This window comes from Magallana gigas, chromosome 10, assembly GCF_963853765.1.
Source record: "Magallana gigas chromosome 10, xbMagGiga1.1, whole genome shotgun sequence".
Classification (NCBI taxonomy): domain Eukaryota; kingdom Metazoa; phylum Mollusca; class Bivalvia; order Ostreida; family Ostreidae; genus Magallana; species Magallana gigas.
In genome coordinates, this window is record NC_088862.1 from 11,131,876 (window position 1) to 11,153,359 (window position 21,484).

Consider the following 21,484-nt stretch of genomic DNA (forward strand, 5'->3'; position numbering starts at 1 on the left):
CTGCATCTACCATTAACCTTTTGATATAAGTTGCTACACATCTATATATCTATTCTATGGACAATGTTATTTGCTAAGCAAATCAGTTCCTCCTAAGGCGAGAGAGGAAACAAAATACATATTATACAATGGGACTCAAAAATCATTTTGTAGATCTTAGCAATAAGGAATCAAGGAATTTCTTACCAAAAAAAAAAAAAATATAGTAATGCACTGTATCATAATTCCCTGCAAATGGAGGTACATTGTAGAGTGTTTCGTTCACTGGATTTTGTTCTTTTTCTTTCCTGCTGCTAAACTTGCGTGGAGTACAGACACATCCGCAAAAGATGATGCAAAGAGCGTGTGTTTGTAAAATAGAAGTCTTTTGTAGGCACATAAAAGATTGTGTGAGTGTGGAATTTTGTCCTCTTCAGTTTTTGTTTTTTGTTTTGCGTATTTACTATGTGTTGTTTTCTTTCTTTTTTTAAATTGTCCTAGGACTGTGTTTGTTACAACATCACAGTGAGAACAATGGAAAACAAGAATACGAGGGATGTCTGCAGGGCCACTGCCGAGTTGCTGTGTTCTGAAAAATGAACAACGAAATAACAATTAACAATAGCAAATCACAAAATAACAGTTCAAAGGTTAAAAGTAACAATTAGTTCTCGGGTTGTAATTGGTAATGTAAGAAAAAGAAAGGAAATCAAATCAGTTTGGGGTCTTCACCGAAAGAATGACTTTCTAATTTGCAGAATTCAACTTTTTTGCTTAAAGAAATCACATCCCAGATGAACATTATACTATGGTACATTTGTACCAGTCAAATTTAAACTATTCTTGGTTTGTGATGAAGTGAATTCACTGAGTAAAGGAAGCATTCATGAATTAAAATAAAAAACTAATCTTTGTTTCAGAAAAAAAGTTGGGTTGCCGAGAGGGAAATTTTTTAAAAACTTCTTGCAGAAATATGGTCACCATGCACATTAGACCTCTTAAATGAAAAACTCTGAATTAAACCATCACACCAGCCATTTCATTTGAACAGCTAAACATGCATGCACTTTTGCATTTCATTTTATCCCACCAAGTTGTTAATAGCTGTAACTTTTACCTCAGGTTTGAAAATATTCATTCTTTTTACCCAATTAATAACAGAAAGTACCCAATTAAGTTGGAGAAATTGTCCCTATACCAAAATCCTTAATGTCTCTTTTTTGGGGGGAGAGGGGGGATAAAAAAAATACTTCAAAGCACTTCATCATTAGATGCCAAAACTACAAACTGAGAACAGACTTATAGGGTCAAAATAGAGACCTTCAATATCTTCATTCAAATTTTGTGTAAAATCAAATTAAAAACTGCGAAACTTTATCATTTTCGACTACAAAACACAAGACCTCAATTTTGTTTTAATTATTTTCAAAATCAATTCATATGTTATATATTTTGATATTCGTTCAGAAATCTGTTATCAGCTCAAAGTTGAACACCATTCATAAAAAGGCAACATCACACAGGTGTAAACCTTCAATTTCATTGCACCCGATTGCACACCTGAAGCCTGTGTAGTGCTCCTTCGTGGTCTACAATTTTTTGCGTTTATTCCTTGCTTTTTGTGCATTTTCTGTTAATATGGCAGACAATGCCTTTTACAAGCAGTGTTCAACTTTAATAAGGTCTTCAAACCAGGTGCTTGAAGTACAATCAAGTATATTTCGCACAAATGCAAGTGCTGTTAGCAGCCACAAGCTTCACCCTCTCTTTTATAAATGTCTTTTGACTATAGAATCTCTGCACTTATCTAGAACCACAGAGCCCAAATAGTGTTAATATGTCTACAGGAACAGAAGCAAGCGTCAGTCATGTTAGAAAGGACGTTATATTAATAAATCAATTACTGTTTTCCTCAGAGTCAGGCTTTTCTGCAAGTAAAATCATTAGACATTCTAGTGGTTTTGAAAGAAACAAATCTGTGCATTAAAGTATTAGGCAGAAGTTTTGAGAAAGGAAACACACGACAGCAGAAAGAGAACATTCGATTTTCTAAATTTATTGAAATTAACTGTTTCACGGCAACTATTGAAACAAAACTTTTTTTAATATGTTAGAAACTGCACGTACATAGCCAAAAGCACTCTACTGTAAAAAGTATCTAGTAAAGACACCTGGCTATTCCAGCTTTATGTATTGAACCCCCCCCCCCCCCCAATTCTTAAAAACTTTTCTCTAATGCCCAAGTCTTTGAAATAGAAGGAAAAATTGCTCCCACAATGCATGATTCAGCTCTTTACATGTCAATGCCTAAAAGTTCATGTTAATTTCAGATACATTTTTATACTAGGACTACATTTTTTATACAAGAAACGCTATAAATTGTAATACAAAAACCATCCCTCATTCCTTCACTCTGGCCTTCTACGAGCTAAGAATATGACATGTAACATAAATATATCACACACTTATCTCTCTCCCCCTCCCCCCACCTCTCTTTCACCCTTGAAAATTCTCATTTGCTAAAAACTTGTACGAAAATTCGTAAGAAAAAGTATATTACTTCTAGTTAAAATATCCACACCTTGTCCATCCCTAAATGAAAATTTTCTCATCTGCCTGAAAAGCTCTTCAAATTTGGAAGAAGAAAAAGTGTAAGATTCTTAGAGAATTTTAGCCACATCTCAATCCATTTATAGAAAGACCAACGTTTATGATATGTGTTAGTTCTCGAGCACTGCTGCATCAGGTCACATGGTGTGACCCACTGATTAATTCTATTGCCGTATTGAATAGGGGAAATATCTTTGGCCTTGTCTCACCTTGTGGAATGCTAAGCTGGTACTCTTTTGTCTGGGACAGCGGGTCGTTGTAGATGACACGGAATGGTGTCTTAAAATGTTCCGCCGTCACCTGCAGAATCTCCAGTGTTGTTTCTATCTTAGAATTGTCTACTTCCTGCTCAAAGTAATGTGCAAATCCATTAGATCAATGATGGGATAAGTGTCCAAAAACAACTGGATACATCAACTTTATTAACTTTGAGGGGGGGGGGGGGGGTGTTACATCTAAACTTACACATTATATATTTTTCATTCAAAACAATATTCAACATCAGAGAGAAAATATTCATCCATATCATTTAATCATTTACACAATAAACTACATGCCAAATCATACCAGTTTACAGTATTAAATATCATCATTGCTTCACAAAGATGTAACTGACTGAAATGAAGTAAATGTATGAATTTTCATTTTGTGTTTGCTAGAGTTATCATTCCTGTTTGCTTGACTTACCCTACAAGCTACATTGATGTTGTTATATTGGCCTGGAGAATAATCTTCACCAGTGTCCCCTTTCTTCCACAAGATTTTGTTACACGAGATACCCTCAAGATCGTACACTTCACATGTAATCTTGTGTCGTTTGTTGTTAACAATAGCGGATGTATTGGAACACCAGAATTTGGGATCTCCTGAAAGAAAGAAAACAGAATCAGTCAATAGTTTTGTTTCCTTTAAAGCTGAACACTGCTCATAATCAGGCACCGTCATGTGTACCGTACATGTACATAAACCCTTCGATTTTGTTACATCCAGTTGCACACCTGAAACTCATGACTGATGTGTAGAATCCATTTCATGGTCTTTGGATTTTATGCTTTTATTTCTTATTTTATATGCATATTCTGCTTGTAAATAATGCATTGACCTGTTTATTTGATGTTGTTCTGGCTTGGAAAAAAGTGCGTTAAAATTTGATAATTTTATTGTGACTGCGTAACTCAGGGAGGATAGATGTATGTCCACACTGGTGAGACCTCTACACCAATATACTTTAAACTGTAAAGAGGTCTGTGGCTTATATGGGGTTGCAGGATAGCTGTGATAAGAGAAATATGGCCGACAGTGCTTATCCATCTACCAGTGGTATTCAGCTTTAAGCTGGATACAGTTTCATATCCCAGTGAACTTTTTAACATGCTGTTTATTTCTTAGATAACTTTAACATTATATAAATAGTGCCTGTTTGGGAGGGTAACAGTTGAAATTGACACCCCGAGAAAACCATTGTCAACCGACGCGAAGCGGAGGTTGACAATGGTTTTTCGAGGGGTGTCAATTTCAACTGTTATCCTCCCAAACAGGCACTATTTATTTTGTTATACTGAATGTCTTTTTTAAAATTTTTAAGAAAATTTTACTGCTTTTATATAGGAATAACGTGAATTCTACAGCGAACCATACGCGCATAATTTTTGCGCATGTAACATTTTTTAATGTTACCCGTTGCCAAGTGCGTTGCTAACGCTGAGGGTAATAGTAAATATTATTAACTGCGTCTTAACCAATCAGATTTCAGTATTTAACATGAAAGTATAACAATGTTCATTGATGCCTTCTTTGTGTTTTTCCTATTGATTTGCTTGTTTCTTTACTGCTTATTTGATTATGTCTTCATCAATCGAAACTTCAATTAGAACCATTTTAACAAGAACTTGTCAGCCACTCAGCCATAGCTCTCTGAAATCAACAAGATTTGTCTGGCTTTTGAGCTAAGACTATGCAATCCGTCAAATTTTGCTTGAAACAGCGCCATTTTTAACTTGTTTTGACGCAGTGATTGGGAAGGACCTGCGCCACGCGCCATAGTCGCATTTAAGAGAAAAATGGCGCATTAAATCAATTACTCTACGCGCCGAAGTGCGCATTCAAATTTCTCATCGGTTATAAAAGTTTTAGCGATGTCCGCTGGAAATTTACTCTGTACGACTTAGCTAATCGTCTTTTAATACATTTGTTTTAAAACATCAAATTTCATTGGTCGTGTTTGGTAAAACAGAAATAAACAACCAATAAAAACGTTTCCACTCTTTTATGCGTGGTAGATTATTCCAGAATTTCCTCCGAAAGAGGAGTTGAAGTCGCCCAGTATTCTGAGTTCTCAATTATGTAAACTAACCCCAAATGCAGTAAAATGATGATTATCTAATTGAAAAGACGTTTTCACGGCCTCAATTAATCCCTGTTGTGATTATTAAAACTCACGACTGTCTTACCATGCTTATCGTTACTGTAGGGGTTATAAATACGGGTGATGCAACCACACTGCATTGAAAATTACAACCGATGTTTATTTATTTAAGTGTCGATACTACAATTTGTTGTAACTTGTAATTATTTAATAACTCGCAAAATTAATGTTTAAATAATAAGAAAAACCGTTCCCTACAGTTATCTTCAAAGTTTGAAAGATTCTCTACATAACGGTAATAATTGGGTCAAAGGGTTTGACTAATACCTCCAAAAAACACAGAAGTACAGAGACTGATTTATTTATCATTAAGCAAACACCTTAACAAAAATTGCATCAGTGAAATGTATAAACACATCAAATAAATGAAATTTAACCAGTTGGTTAAGTTTTTAAATTTTATAAAAGTTGTTTTGCTCTAGGTTGGTCCTTGATAATTTCAATTTTACAAAATGGCCCCAATGAATAAATAGATGGCCCTTTCATTATGAAAATGGCCCATTAAAATTAATAACTGTGGGGCCATAGTCCCATTGACATTTTTGGCCTTCCCAATCACTGTTGACGCAAGAAATAGATAGCTAAGTCCTACTGAAAGTCCAAGGTATTGTTAAAATGGTTCTAAACTCAAAGCATGAATTCCACGGACATTCATTATCTGACCTAACACTTCCAAGAAGCTGTGATTACCAATGTCTATCGTAACCATCTTGTGTATGAAAAATTTGCTATTCCTATTAATCTGTGTAACATTCTAATTGACAACTATAATTATTTACGAACTTTTACTCATTTTTCATGGATAATTGATATAATGATGATGATCAGTGTAAATATATACATTAAAATGCTTTTTTTTGTTCTTCATTCATGCTACAAAGGCAGTAAGAATATTTCAGGAAAAAAAAAACCATATATGCAACACTTTACAATGCTAGCTATCCTCTTACCTGCATGTTTAAATCTTTACTAAGTTGTCTATTGCTTTATTAATTTAATACACCGTTATTGAGTTAAAAAAGCTACTTACTTTGTCTGACCACAACTTGATAGGTTCGTTCCATTTTTGAGTTGGGTAATCCATCAACTTCTGCACTACACATTACACTAACTTTGTTGTTGCCTGAAAAAGTCAAGATTTCAAACTTACATCTCAAGTCAACAATTATTGCACTTCTTTCATTCATCCAAGCAAATACAGATTCTTACTAAATACCGAACAAAATATGTGAGCACTTCAATAATATCTTGTAATTGTTACATTTACGTATTAATTGTGGTAACTAACAATAATCTATGGCATGGTACATGCAATTAAACAGTGCAGTATTTGATATACAATTTATAAGTGAAATACAAACGCAAAAGTATCAGATGATCTTCACCTACTAAATTTATTAAAAAGGCTCCATTTATAACCTTGTTGATTTTGCAACAGTTTCAAGGATATGTAAATTTGTGGCCAATGATGACCAATCAACCCGATATGTCATTATATTAATAGTGCCTGTTTGGGAGGGTAACAGTTGAAATTGAGACCCCGAGGAAACCATTGTCAACCGACGCGAAGCGGAGGTTGACAATGGTTTTCGAGGGGTGTCAATTTCAACTGTTATCCTCCCAAACAGGCACCATTTATTTTATTATACTGAATGACTTAATTTTAGAGAATTTTTTACTGCTTTTATATAGAAAAGACGTGAATTCTACGGCGAATCGTACGCACATAATTTACGCGCATGTAACAATTCGTTGTGTTACCCGTTGCTAATTGTGTTGCTAACGCTGAGGGTAATATAACTGATTATCAACTGCCTCTTAACCAATCAGAATTCAGTATTTAACATGAAAGTATAATAATAGATACTGCACTTCGACAAACATTTAATGTTGTGGATCAGGCAGCAGGTTTAACAAGCCGCCAATCTGTGAAATAAAAGGAAGAGGAGAACAACTACCATCACTGGGACCTGAACATTACCACAAGACCCAAAGATCCAAACCAGATGGACTAGCTAGTAATCATTCCTCCACACCTAACCCCATCCCAATACATGTACTAAAGTGAACTACTGACCTCTGAACTCTGTCTCCTCAGCAACAAACTGCGTGCCCATCTTGTTTTCCATGTCCACGATCCTCCCCTGCATCATCTGGTTGTCCATCATGATCTTGACATTGGCTTTGGGCATACTGCCCATCACCTCACAGGTGGGGGCGTACTTGCCAGGTAAGACTTCCACTTGGTGAGGGGCCTCATTGTTTTCCTGAGTGAGATAATGGTCTTTTTTTTGGTCAAACCTGAACATCATGCTGTTGATGGGCTCTGTAATGGTGATAGTACAATATATGGCTATGTAATGGTGATAGTACAATATATGGCTCTGTAATGGTGATAGTACAATATATGGGCAGGCTCTAAAATGGTAAAAATACAATATATGGCTCTATCATGGTTCAAATACAATAAATGGCTCTGTAATGGTGATAGTACAATACATGGCTCTGTAATGGTAAAAATACAATACATGGCTCTGTAATGGTAAAAATACAATATATGGCTCTGTAATGGTGAAAATACAATATATGGCTCTGTAATGGTAAAAATACAATATATGGCTCAGTAATGGTAAAAATACAATATATGGCTCAGTAATGGTAAAAATACAATATATGGCTTTGTAATGGTGAAAATACAATATATGGCTCTGTAATGGTGAAAATACAATATATGGCTCTGTAATGGTAAAAATACAATATATGGCTCTATGGCTCTGTAATGGTAAAAATACAATATATGGCTCTGTAATGGTAAAAATACAATACATGGCTCTGTAATGGTAAAAATACAATATATGGCTCTGTAATGGTGAAAATACAATATATGGCTCTGTAATGGTTAAAATACAATATATGGCTCTGTAATGGTAAAAATACAATATATGGCTCAGTAATGGTGAAAATACAATATATGGCTCAGTAATGGTAAAAATACAATATATGGCTTTGTAATGGTGAAAATACAATATATGGCTCTGTAATGGTGAAAATACAATATATGGCTCTGTAATGGTAAAAATACAATATATGGCTCTGTAATGGTAAAAATACAATACATGGCTCTGTAATGGTGAAAATACAATATATGGCTCAGTAATGGTAAATATACAATATATGGCTCTGTATTGGTAAATATACAATATATGGCTCTGTTATGGTGAAAGTACAATATTTCTTATGGAATGAATCTAAACAAGCTCTTTAAAGGTGATACATGTAGTAAAATATTCCTTTTGAAGTACTCAATGGGCTCTGTAATGGCAATACCATAATAGCAGTTCAGCTTAAGGATCGCTGGCTATCTCACGATACGATACATATCACATTATATTAATGCGATTGGATGAAAAACAGTTTAATCACATTACTAGCTGTTTTTCAAGATTTTATGCAAAAACAGCGAAATCGCAAAATGAAGTTCTTGCATAAAATAAAGAATTTTTCAATACTTCTAGAGTAGATTTAGTAAATTGAATTCACTGGAAGCACCGTTAACTTTACTGGAATAACTGGAAGTTTAAGTAATAAAAACTAAAATTTTGCTGTTTTACAGTTCCCTACCTCTGACTTGTATAGGCACCGACTTCATGGCCACCAAGTCATCCCTGATCCACTGCTCATTCTTCTTGATCTTCTCATACACCTCACAGGTCAAGTTGCCTGCATCTGCTTTCTGAACTTCTACAAAAAAAAATCATTTTGAACATTGTCAATATCAAAGAACCCTCATTTACCCAGATAGACCTGAAATCATAAGGACAAAAGATATATATCGTAAAAAACAATCACAGATATCTTACAACCAGCATCATATAATTTTTACATTTCATTTATGTAGTTATATGTATAACCTTGTATTTTCAATATCATAGCTTCTGGATTTCATGGACAATTCTTAAATACGGTAGGGGCTTTTATTGCCTAGAATCCACTTGCAATCAACACACTAGATAGATCCAGGTGAAATTTCCCACCTAAAAATATCTAGCTGCAATCATGTAGCCCTCTCTGATTTTCTTTATTTGATGTTTTCCAAAGAGATAGAAAAAATCAGGAGAAGGCTACATTACTGCAGCAGCAGAAAATCTACAGAATTGTGCTAATTCCAATCCACACAAATTTTGTTTTGGATTATCAGCAACTCTGAAAAATTTGATCCAACCTTTTCATTTCTGAAGTATAAATCTGACCTCATAAAAAATCCAGGGTTATTTCACACACTTACTTAATACTGTGAGTTCTAAGCTGATGTTATTCTGCTGTGGTGACAGAACTTTGCAGGAATACTTCTGGGTGAGATCAGATGACAGGAACTCACACAGACTGGTCAGGGCCTGACCGTTGTGGAACCACTTGACCTTCAAGTTCTGGATAATGTCGAGGGCCCCTTGGCCAGGGATATTGCAGTACGCCACATATTTTTCTCCGGGATTCACCAGCGTGGATTGAGACGCTACGTTCACAGTGTAAGCGGACCATGCTAGTCCTGAAAACAGAAGCAAATCATCATCAAGAGCATTTGTAAAATATGGGTTAAACATAATATTTGCAGGATTTTGTTACATGATCGATGTACCAAAAAGTTTTTCTCTTGCATATAGCAATGAAATACTCATACAGCAAAGTATAAAGTTGAGATGCTGTGTGTCTGTATATATGCTTCAATATCTCCTTCATTAAACAATGCATTTCCTGCTACTAAATCAGCCCATTTTCTTAATCTCAATTCTATAAGAGAATTGTCTTAACAGAAAATGTTTAAATACAATATGTCTCATTCAGTATGCGACATGACTTTCCCTCACCCTAGGATTTGAATCTCAGATAATATTTATTAATAAATGGTTTTAAAAATATATTATTTTTGCAGGTCAACAACCTTTCCCTCTTTTATAGAAGCCAGCCAGTAAAAACAGGGACTCCATCTCTGTTTCCCAATCATGTGACCCCTGATGAAATGACCCACATGACTTAGTATCCACAGGCGCCCTCAATGCAAAAAGGAAACTCTTTCAATCTTAAGGAAAGACAAATTTATTCTCTATCTCCATCTGAAAGGTCCTTGAACCAGTGAGTTAATTAAATCACATATATACTGGCGTACACCATCAGAGGATGGAATGCATTGGGACTGAAGCATGAGCCATGTCCACAGAACTAATGCATGTATATATAATATATGTATCATAATTCAAATTATGTATGCCTCCAGTTTATGTATGCAGCAATTCAACATAATGCATTCACCTTAACTGAGCCATACAATGACCTTAGATACATCTTCTCCCTTATACGGTATACCAGGAAATTGAATTAAATGTATTTAATTGAATTAAATGTATATGCACATTATGGATTAAATAGATCTGCAAGCTGCTACACACTTCAATGCATGGCTACTGCACCAATGCATTATTTAGAATATGCACACCCTGCAGTTTATACAGCCAGGCTATTAAGGACTGATTATTCACAGACAGCTCCTCTGTAACGTATTGCCATCAGCTCATTATTCAGACACAAGGACACTTCGACCCACTATCCCTGTGTAAAAGCTTGGCGCTACTCACAAACAGTTGGCCATTCCACCCCTTATTGATCCCTCTTCTCACTTATTACATGTACATAAGCTATTCACATACCACGAGTTATTTCTATTCCATTCCACCCCTTTTTGCCCCCCCCCCCCTTATTTATTTACTTGCTATAGGCTTATTACTTGCCTACCATGGGATATTCTTTATTCCATCCTTTTTTGCTCCCTTCCCCTTACTTATTAAGTTGGGTTTTTTTTGCTTCAAACTCCCCTCCCCTCCAATCCTATGCTACAAAATACACCCTCCCCCACCCTGTCTGGCCGCATTACGTATACCTTGTTTAGATTGCTAGTTAATTTTGACTTCAGCTTTTCAGTAAATGGACATTTAAATTTGTCCTGCTTTATTGTTGACTTGCATCAGACTACCTGAGTACATTGTCAGCAGATTTCTACTGGTCTGTACAAACAAAGGATCAGGCGGCCACTCATTTTTATTGGTCAGACACGGGTCATATTGACTAGGGGCCCTGTGCTTTTCCACTGTGCCGACAAATCAAACAACTGCAGCAGAAGTCGTCAATACTTCCAACACAAAGGTGTAGTACCCTGAAGGATGTTGTAAAAACATCTCAAATGACTACTACGTTTGTAAAACTGAACGCCATTTTCATTGCTGCCTGATCAAAGTGTACGGAATTCGAAATGGTGACTAATTCCTATTCCTGAGTATATATACATGATATAACTAAATAGCAGGAAGCCCTTCCTCAATTACCATACAGACTCATTTTACCCAGGCTCTACAATACATGAAATGCTCAAAGCAGTTGTAAATTTTGCAATAAATGCAGAATGTTTACAGAGTCTGTTGAAAAATTCCAACCAACTTTTAAAAAAAAAATTACATGAGAATTATGAGAAAGACTCACTCAAGCATAAAAAGTTAAATATTTTATAACGAGACCAATACAACAAAGCAACAACACCCTTAACTCAATCTCAACAATATCAAATTTAAATTCCTGACATTTTTCAACAAGTTCTAGACCTAAATATCGTAAGGTCAAAGTTGTACTAGAATTTTCTCATCATTAGTAGTGGGTAATTAGCCCATTGACAAAAAGACTCGGATTTAATTCAATTATCTAGCAGCGCCTCTTTGAAGATATTTAAAACTACCCATTGTTAAATTGTAGTCTGTGAAATGAGAAAAAACTACAATGGGTCAGTCACGCAACTTGTTGACATGTTACACAGGGCCATTTACATGAGTATGAATACAACTCAGCAATATTTGGATATATATCTTATAGCCCTCTCTAGTAATAAAGGTTTTCTTAATTTGAAGGTTAGGTTAAACGTAGAATCAACTTTTTGCAGCCTTGCACGATTACACAACTCAGCAAATCTGAAAATCTGCAACCCAATCATTCTTCTATTGAACTTGTCAATCACAAATCATTCAAAAAAATCTCTAGGTATCAATGAAACAATGTCACCCCAAAAAAATAACCCCAGCAATACTAGCTACTAGACATTTCATGAATGAACATACAATTACAAGCAATCAATGGTTTACACAAACAATGCAGCCTATGCTGCCATCCATGCTCCCCTTCGCCATTATCTGATTTTGAAGCCAATAAACGGGGATCCAATGTTCATTTAGACAAAACCCAAAAAACATTCCTGCATTGCTCCAGCTAATAATAAAGGCAGAGTGAATGTGTTAACAAGAGAGTTATTTCATTAATGCTTCATGATGGCTGGGCTTTTGATGCACGAGATTGGGATGCTGATACAACAGCCATCAGTTGATTCCCCTGCATTATAAACCTCCCACAGCATCGATCAGTTGAGTCCCCTGCATTAACCTCCCATTGCATCGGTTACACAGTTCCTGACAATCAGACATTAGTGATGTTGGGATAAGGCTCTGGTGCAGGGTTTCCTCTCCCACGGCAGCTCAGCCATGGATCTGAGGTCCTTGTCCTTTCATTAAACAATTAGATCATATCAAATTCTCTTTCTCTCGATGAGCAGAGCTGTGAGCATGTCTCTTGTCTCAGTGTAATGCATCGGTCTCATGCCCCCCCCCCCCCCTCCCCACAGTACAGTGTACAGTACTTAGTCATTAAAGTCATCCCATTCCCTCTTCCATGCATACACCTGCACACTGAGGTTTTTGTATTTTTGAGTGAATTTGTCAGTAAATACATATTACTCATGTGAAGCAATATGAGTAAAGTTCATTTTCATCTCTCTTCTCTCTCTCTCTCTTCTTTTCAACTATGCATATACATTGTATATAGTGACATTTTTACATGTAGACTTTCTTCTGTACAATAATGCATGTATACATGACATGTCTACATGCACACCTTTCTCTCCCCCCCCCCCCCCCAATTTATTATTCTCCTTTCTGACAAAGAAATATGCACATACATCTGCATTCACTAAAACCTACTTTCCCCAGGATGATGGAAGACAAAGTCAATTTTATGCTTCTCGTCTCATCTAAGTACCAAGTACTGATGATTTCCCTCATGACTTAAACACACAAACTCCATTAGCTTTCCGTAGCTCTATAAAAAATCCTTTTAATCCCATAGACCGAGTGTCCAACGTAAGTTGCGTGGGAAATTATTGATATACAAATAACATAAATTTGTCCTTTTCATGGCTACCATGGAATGTTAAACATGAAATCATAACGATTATCCTTGGGCTACAATGAAATCAAGGTCTGATAAAACATTTTGAGGGCACAGCTTTTGTGTGTAGTTTTTCTTTCTCCAATACAGTATTCCCTATTTGTATGTGCCATACAAATGTCTAAACTTAATTCGATACCATCACAGTTGTTTAACGTGAAGTCACAACAAAAAAATTACGACAGAATCATGGTGCACATTAACCACTGTTGTGGCAAATGGCAGTTTATTAAACATGATCTGTGTGCAGATGCGTCATCTCAAAATACCTGAACATGCTGTTTACTGAATAAGCGGTCAAAACTCCATGGGTCACTGGTTGGAAACCTTATTCTTGCACAGATCATAATTTGCCATTTGGCTTAGTGATTAGGGTATAAACTCTACATTATATTTACTAAAAAAATTTCCAACTTTTTTTTTTCAATTGAAGACGCCTGGGGTGATAGGTATAGGGATAATAGGTATAAAGATCGTTCGGACATTCAACCTCTGGATTTGGTGTCAAGTGTGTCACATACGTACACAAACAGCAAATCAATGAAACTATTTAATCTTCAACAACTTTTCTTTTCTTCCATGGATAGAAACATTTTTTCAAGTTGTGGTGTTTTCCAGGTAACAAGATTTCTCAAAGCTGACAAAACACCAATCACTTTAGAAATAAAGAGACTTTCTACTCTCCATTTTACAATTACCTAAATCTGTAGCTATATAGGTATGTATAAATAATTATTTCTGATTCAAACTAAAACTGACATCAGGAAAGTCTGCACTTTACCATCTAAATACGGAAGCACAGGCTAATCCAATCATACCTCCAAGTTTTATAAAGTATCAATTCTATCTACTAGGTATACATGATACAGCAATACGTCTATAAGTTGCCATTTCCTTGAATCAAGAGCTATATTCAGAGCTGTCTATCAACTTAACAATTCTCTTCAGCAGCTTGATAGATATAAATATTCAGGATGGGGAAAATATGTCAGGGAGTTAGAAGCTGTTAAGATTCTAGGGATGGGAGATGGTGGTTAGTTAAGTCAACTTGGTTGAAAATTTGGCAGCACGGATTTACTCAAACGTACTGTTGGTCAGCCATATTGAATCAGCAGCTCTGAGATATAACTATTGGCATTCCAATAAGTACATTCTATTCTGCTTAGGCTGAATAAGTCTTGTCCACAAGCTCTGAAAAATCATAACCATAGATATTTTGTATTATATCAGCAATTCAGATTCTGAATCAGTTGCAATTTAATATTCAAGCTTCAATTTTATCTCAAAACTTCTAGTGTTGTAGCCAGCTAAAAACTAACAGATCTAGAAGTTATCATTATTTAATATTAAGGGTACCAAGAACAGTTTAGAAATAAAAATGAGAAATAACAAACAGATAAATGTAAATGTTAGAGCACTGTGAAATTTCAAGTTCAAAACTTTGTATTTGATCATTTTGACAGCACTTGGGAAATCAGAGTGTCTTATATTCATACTGATAATTTTACAATAAACTGTAATGTCTTTGAAGGCTTCTTTTCCCATGAAAAAAAGAACAATAAACAAAATGCAGCTTTTTCTTTAAACATGTTAAAGAGACTCTTTTTAGCAGAATGCATAAATATAAAATCACAGTATCCATTCTAATTCTGATTCCCTGAAGAAAACAGTTGCAGCACTCATAAAATACATGGCTAAATTTTGAATCAGTTTCAAGGTTATACGTGGTGGTGGGGGGGGGGGGGGATGCAGCACACACACAACTGCTTCCTTTTTGACTCAAAAAATGAAGGGGGGTGCAGTGATTATGAACAATGACTCTGTTTTGGTTGTTTCAAGGTTAAAGGCTGGGGGTAGGGGGGATGGTCAATCCAACTTGACAGATGGCTTTGTTTCAATTTCCTTTGGTCCTGTAGTCCTGATAAAGAAAGTCTAGCCTGCCTATTTGTTCAGGTTGGAATCAATAAGGATGTAGTTTGGGACAAGAGTAGAATGCATTGATTGGCATAGCAGCGATTAGGTGTAGGATTATAGGAGAGAAAATGTCTAATGCTATAATATTAATAATGATTTTAATTGACAACACACACTCTGACAAGCCTGGGGCAAGGACTGTACTGGATTATTTTTTTATTGTTAGAGTAGTGTACTATTACATCCATAATCATATTACAGAAATAATTGTTGCTTCATGCATAAATAACTTGCCTTACATGGTTTTGATAATACAGAGTGTACGCGTATGGGGAATATATATATATAGAGAGAGAGAGAGAGAGAGAGAGAGAGAGAGAGAGAGAGAGAGAGAGAGAGAGAGAGAGAGAGAGAGAGAGAGAGAGAGAGAGAGAGAGAGAGAGAGAGAGTTAACTGTTTCTAACTAAACCTCTGAGTCTTTTTTCATTTGTGCATGTCTTCAGTTTTTCCATAGTCTACTGTTATAAATCATTCTGAAGGACCATCATTTGTTCAAGACTTCCAAATTTCTGATAGATATGAGCTAGAATGTCATTCTCACAACATAATGTTGACTGATCATATTGTTTTGACTGTAGAAGACTTGAGGTTACTCCATACATTACAGATACAGAAATAAAACCCACTCTCCCTTTGGGGGGAACTAGCTGGCCCTATAAATCACAGTTGGTCAACACCTGATAAGTCAGATACCTATAGATGGGTCAGCCAGATGGAGAGAGAAAGAAAGAAAGAGGGAGAGAGCCCTAGAAGGCATCCACCTTGTTTTGTTGTGGTGTTTTTACTGCCAACTTCATTGTCTTGTTTACAGCTGAATGCAAGACACACAACTTATTGTCAGAATGCATTATATAGATCACTGCAAGAGGTATAATTATGGGGCATTTGGTATGGGGAGAATGGTGCCAGGATGCAAAAAGAAAAAAGGAAATTAACTGAGTGATGGGGCAATAACAGTATGTAGATTGGGTGTATAGTACTACTGCTAAAGTGCATACAGGGATATAGAATGTTCCTGTGTGTGTGAGAGAGAGAGAGAGAGAGAGAGAGAGAGAGAGAGAGAGAGAGAGAGAGAGAGAGAGAGAGAGGGGAGGGTACGGTGAGGGAGACAGACAGGATAGAGAGAGGGGCAGAGGGAGGAGGCTTTGAGATAGAGAGAACTGATGTAGATGAGAATGAGGGAAGGAGTGAGTTGTATAAAATCATAATGTCATTTAAGAATTAGAAAAGTAGATTTATTTTAATAAACACCTAATCTTGCGAAAGAAATATGATAGAGGAAAAATTTAAAGGGAAGAAAAAAAAAATTACTTTATATCAAGTTTTAATAAAATAAAATACTTAAAAGGCAAGAATATAAAAATTGCATCAGTAATTTAAACATTGAGGCGATGTTACACTCAAGTCTGCATTCAACTGTGCACTCAATTTTAGTTTCCCTTTCATGCTTATACATGCATACGAAATTGAAACATGCTAAAAGCAAATTTTAACATGTCACATGACTAAGTGTTGTCTACAATGAACATTTTAAAAAAAAATCAACCTGAGACGCAATACAGTGTTAAATCATATTCAACCATTAGTGCCCAAATAAAAATACCCATCTCTGGTGACAACTTATAAACACTGGCATTGGGTTGCATAGCTGATAGAGTCGGGGACATGTAGTCGAATAAGTGCCCGTACATATTTTGCATATATTGAAATGAACACGAACCACTTGGGATACAGCACAGTTAACTCCACCTGTGTTACAGTGTCAAATTTAGTAGTTAGCTCAGGGCACATCTGGTTTTCCCAGGCCCAGACAGTTAAACAGAGTAAAATTTGTGTTTATGTAATTAGGTTTTGCTTCCTTAATGCTTAGTGTACTATATTAACCTATGTAAAATGACAATTACTTTTCCTTTTACATTTTTCACCTTTTCATGAGGTGTTAAGACAGCTAGGGGTGGGGTAGGGGTGGAAGCAGATAGGATGATTACGTGGATTAGACTGAAGTACAGGGAGAGGGAGTTCTTTAATACAATTCAGAGAGAGAGAGAGAGAGAGAGAGAGAGAGAGAGAGAGAGAGAGAGAGAGAGAGAGAGATGAAAATGAACTTTACTCATATTCACATGAGTAGTGCGTATTTACTGACAAATTCACTCAAAAATACAAAAACCCCAGTATGTAATGAATCACACGGCCGTTCCTGAGACTGTATGACAAATAGTCTGGTCATACCCAGGAATATTTATATACCTGCCACAATGTCAACACACGACATTGTAATCAACACAGGTGTGCTGGCTCAGTGGTACACAGCACACCATCTCTATCAGCCCTCTGTCCTTTATTCCAATAATTAGCTCTCTGGTCATTTAACACTGAACCCCTAACACTGGTCCCAGGTAGAAATTTATTCAGTGAATTTTAACTGCTGCAGCAAAAATACTTTTTAAAAAATACCGCCTGAATGTTGAATGAAAGCAGCTTGACATGCATTTTTTGTTGAAGAACAAATGGTTTTAAGAATAGTTACATTGTTAGAATACCTAACACCTTATTTATAGATTTACATTGCATAAGGATTTAAAATCCAATAGAACCTCCCTAACAAATATATAACAATGAAGGAGTAATAAAGTTAGCACAGGATAACTCATAAAAATCTCAAAACCAGTTTCCTAACTTAAGCATTTCCTGCTAAAATCGATGCCAGCCAATAAAGGAATTATGAAAATCAATAGTGCACTGGCATGCACATTGAAAAAGAAAAGAAAAACAGAAGAAAGATATGACCTAGCTAGCATGCAGACTATAATTTCAGCTCATGCCCGCATTTATTATATGTGTGGTATGTATTGTATGTGCATGCCTGTGTGTGTAATATTATTAATGAAGAGCACACACAAACGACACATACATCACTAACATCAGTTGTCTCAGCAGTTTCGGTGACATAGAGTAATGGACTTCCCAGGGACCCTGTTAATGATGCTATCTGTCCTCAAAGTGAGGCTAACGACCCCGGGTCTCCAAAAACAAGCAACCATGCACTCATAAAGTTTTGTATCTTTAAAATTCACCCTAGTTCAGATACAGGACAAATTTATTGTTGACCCTCATCTCATTTTTGTCCAAATTTAACACTGCAGCTACATGTATAGTCTCTTAGCCTAGCTACTATGTGGTCATCAACCCAACCTCAAGAGCTGACGGATAGAAGAATACACCTCTTACTTCATCACTTGATGTAAACTTCATTACTTTCATCAGTGTTGTATAAAAGGCTGTTCACCTGTACCCCAAATTTTCAATGTTATTCAAGCCCAATTCTCAGTAAAGTTTATTTCATGCATGCAATTAAACATTTAGTGCACGTACATGAAGTTTACATCCCTATACCCGCCCTCTTTTTATGGCCAGTTTCAATTTACCTTGACAATTGTATACATGTATCTATATGATATTAAGACTTTTAACATCATTCAGGCATCTTCTTGAGATATAATATGACAGTCATTACAAAACAGATTCAAGGAGGAAGAAAAATTGTGCACCAAGTTGGGGTCTCATCCTGAAGAAGCTGTAAACTTATTTTAAGTGGACACTTGATTTCCATGATGCCTTGAGCTTGCACCAAGCCATGAGCAAGTACTTGTACGAATGGATGGAAGATATCAGATTTGATGTAGAATTCTATTAAGTTTCAATTTCTTTTTTTTCCTTTTTTTTAAATTCAGCTGAAATCTTGAGAGTAAAATTTACTAGCTTTATACAGATTTGATTATATATATATAAGTATCCCATGGATACACAACGTGTTATGCTTGTGAACTCAACACATACTCCAAAATTTGATGCAAGATTTGTATAGTTTGCCATATCTTGATTCAATAAAGCTTGCCCTTGGGCAATCTTCTGACAATATCATAAATATGTCAATAACTCAATATTTCATAAATAATGCCAGTAAGTATAAATTATGCAAGGACAGCCATGTGCCATAAATTCCATTATATCATTTTATATGGAAATAATATTTCAAAGCTGTTAAGTATGCACATAATTCATGATTGTGAAACAAAATTCAATATTGAAGTTAAAGAAAATAAAACATTAAATATTTGGACTGTGTGATGCAGTTTGTGCACATTTCCTTTGAAGAAAAAACCAAAAGAAAGTGACCTTGAACATGTGTATATCCACAAAAAGATAAATTACGCAATCCTAAAATAGACTACACTGCTATTGGATTCCATAATGGGAGAATGGATACCGAAACTTTTCAACACATAGATATATCGAAAGTAAAATCAATACATGAATTGGCTATCTACACGGGTCTAAAGTCGGTGAGCAAGTTGTCCAGTTTTTCTGCCGTTCCTGATTATTTTTTTTTCTTCAAATATTCCATTCACGGTTTCAAAGAAGTCAAAATCTGATAATGGGATTTCCGCCAAAAACATGGCGTCACCCTTAAATAGACCGGTGTGTCGAATTCACAGGTGAGATTCGTACAAAGTCCACGTCCAAAAGATAACATGCGCAAAACATTAGTAAAACACGAACTATTAACTTACCTTGCATTAAAATTAAACCAAATATGGCCAAATAAAATTGTTGTAGTCCCATTTTCGCTTTCGTCGCAAAATGCGTAGTCCCTGTTCAAAAACACACGGTGACTTCCACGCTGTGTGACGTCACAGTAGCGCCCCCTATAATTTTAGGCCTACAGGTTCAATGGATAGACGATTCTAACCCGGGAAAGCTCCAAAAGCGACGAATTTTTTTTATTTTTTATTCCGTGTCACACACTGCAGAAGTAATGAATATACTCATTATTGGACATACGGGTCGGGGATACGTATTATATAGATTACTTCACTTATGCATAGATGTATACAACCGCGACTTAGCTGTAGTATAGTACGATGCATGCATACCGATCAATACTGAAAGCCGCAGGAAGATATTTACTCCTCGTTTTTTTCTGATAATTTTAAGATTGGTTTGTGATAGAAAGGGTGTTTAATAAAATATTAATAGAAAATTGATTCACTTTATTTTACAATTACATGTAAAAAAAAAAAAAAATTGAATCATTAATAGACAACTTTTTTTTTTTACTTTTTGAAAAAAAATATAGCATTTATAAATATCTTTTCAATTTTATCTATCTCGCTGATATTTTCTATTGATTATCGATCTGCATGTCTGAGTTGTACAACCTTTGGTTATCATAAAATTACTTTAGAAATGTAGACAATTGCGCAGAATTTTTTCTGTTATCAGCGCAGTTGCATATATCCTCATTCCAAAGAATGTTTCCAGCACAGGCACGCAGTATATGCTGCATAAGTTTATTTACCAAAAAAAAAAAAACCGAACAAACAAACCGGAATTTGACATTATATCTATTAATAAACGGAGAAGGGTTAACATGTAATTTTTGGCAGTTGATTTTAATCAACTCTCCTATACAGTGTTTGGACCTAAGCACAAATCATCACCGCTGACAAGACGTAGATCTTGAAAATGATAGATAAATTCGGTGTACTGTATGCTGTACCATTGTTTTTCAAACATCTGTAGGTATAAGTATCTATAAATACCTTGAAAATAGTCAGATTTTATATAGAACGAACTATTCAATTGTTTTTTTGTAGTTGTCTCCAAAATCTCCGACAAGCAGAGAATCTCTCTTGGTAGTCGGAGATTAACGGTGACAGCCGAGCGTCTGGTTGAACGAGACTAGAGTTTAATATTGCTTGGATCCAGACGTGTACAATTTTTAGAAACATTTCGGTTACTGACACAGTTTTATGGAATTAATTCTATTTTTAAATATTACACAACATGATTCATATGGGGTTTTCTCGATATTCTTGTCGGAAAAGTTCGAGAATTCATATTATAAAAATTTGCATAACATATCGTTGATTCTAAAATTGATAATAATCAATAAAATCAACTCCCGACAGTACTTCAGTACTTTGATTGTTTTAAGAATTGCTTGTAGCTATTTTGACATGCAGAAAATAATTTCCTTATCGCGGATTAAGCAGAATTTAAGCGCGTCCGTAATAATCTCCCACAAACAATCAAATCATTATTCGTTCCATGTCGTTGATATGTCTGCGGGGTTTACACATCTTTATCAACAAAATTACACACTTTTTGTATAAAACTTGT

At 35.5% G+C, this 21,484-nt stretch overlaps 1 protein-coding gene across 2 annotated transcripts; it reads right to left on the minus strand.

Moving 5' to 3' along the window:
- Positions 1-290: 290 nt before the first annotated feature.
- Positions 291-20,126, minus strand: LOC105336218 (uncharacterized). Of its 2 annotated transcripts, XM_066072768.1 has the most exons (9): positions 19,873-20,126; positions 9,300-9,560; positions 8,636-8,755; positions 7,092-7,340; positions 6,045-6,137; positions 3,277-3,455; positions 2,799-2,934; positions 1,884-1,907; positions 291-568 (listed from the first exon to the last, which is right to left on the minus strand). In XM_066072768.1, exons 1-9 carry the CDS (start codon positions 19,922-19,924, stop codon positions 492-494), a joined length of 1,191 nt encoding a protein of 396 aa, XP_065928840.1. In that variant the 5' UTR covers positions 19,925-20,126; the 3' UTR covers positions 291-491. The 2 variants fall into 2 exon arrangements, with proteins under 2 accessions (XP_065928840.1, XP_065928841.1); XM_066072769.1 differs by lacking the exon at positions 1,884-1,907.
- Positions 20,127-21,484: the final 1,358 nt, after the last annotated feature.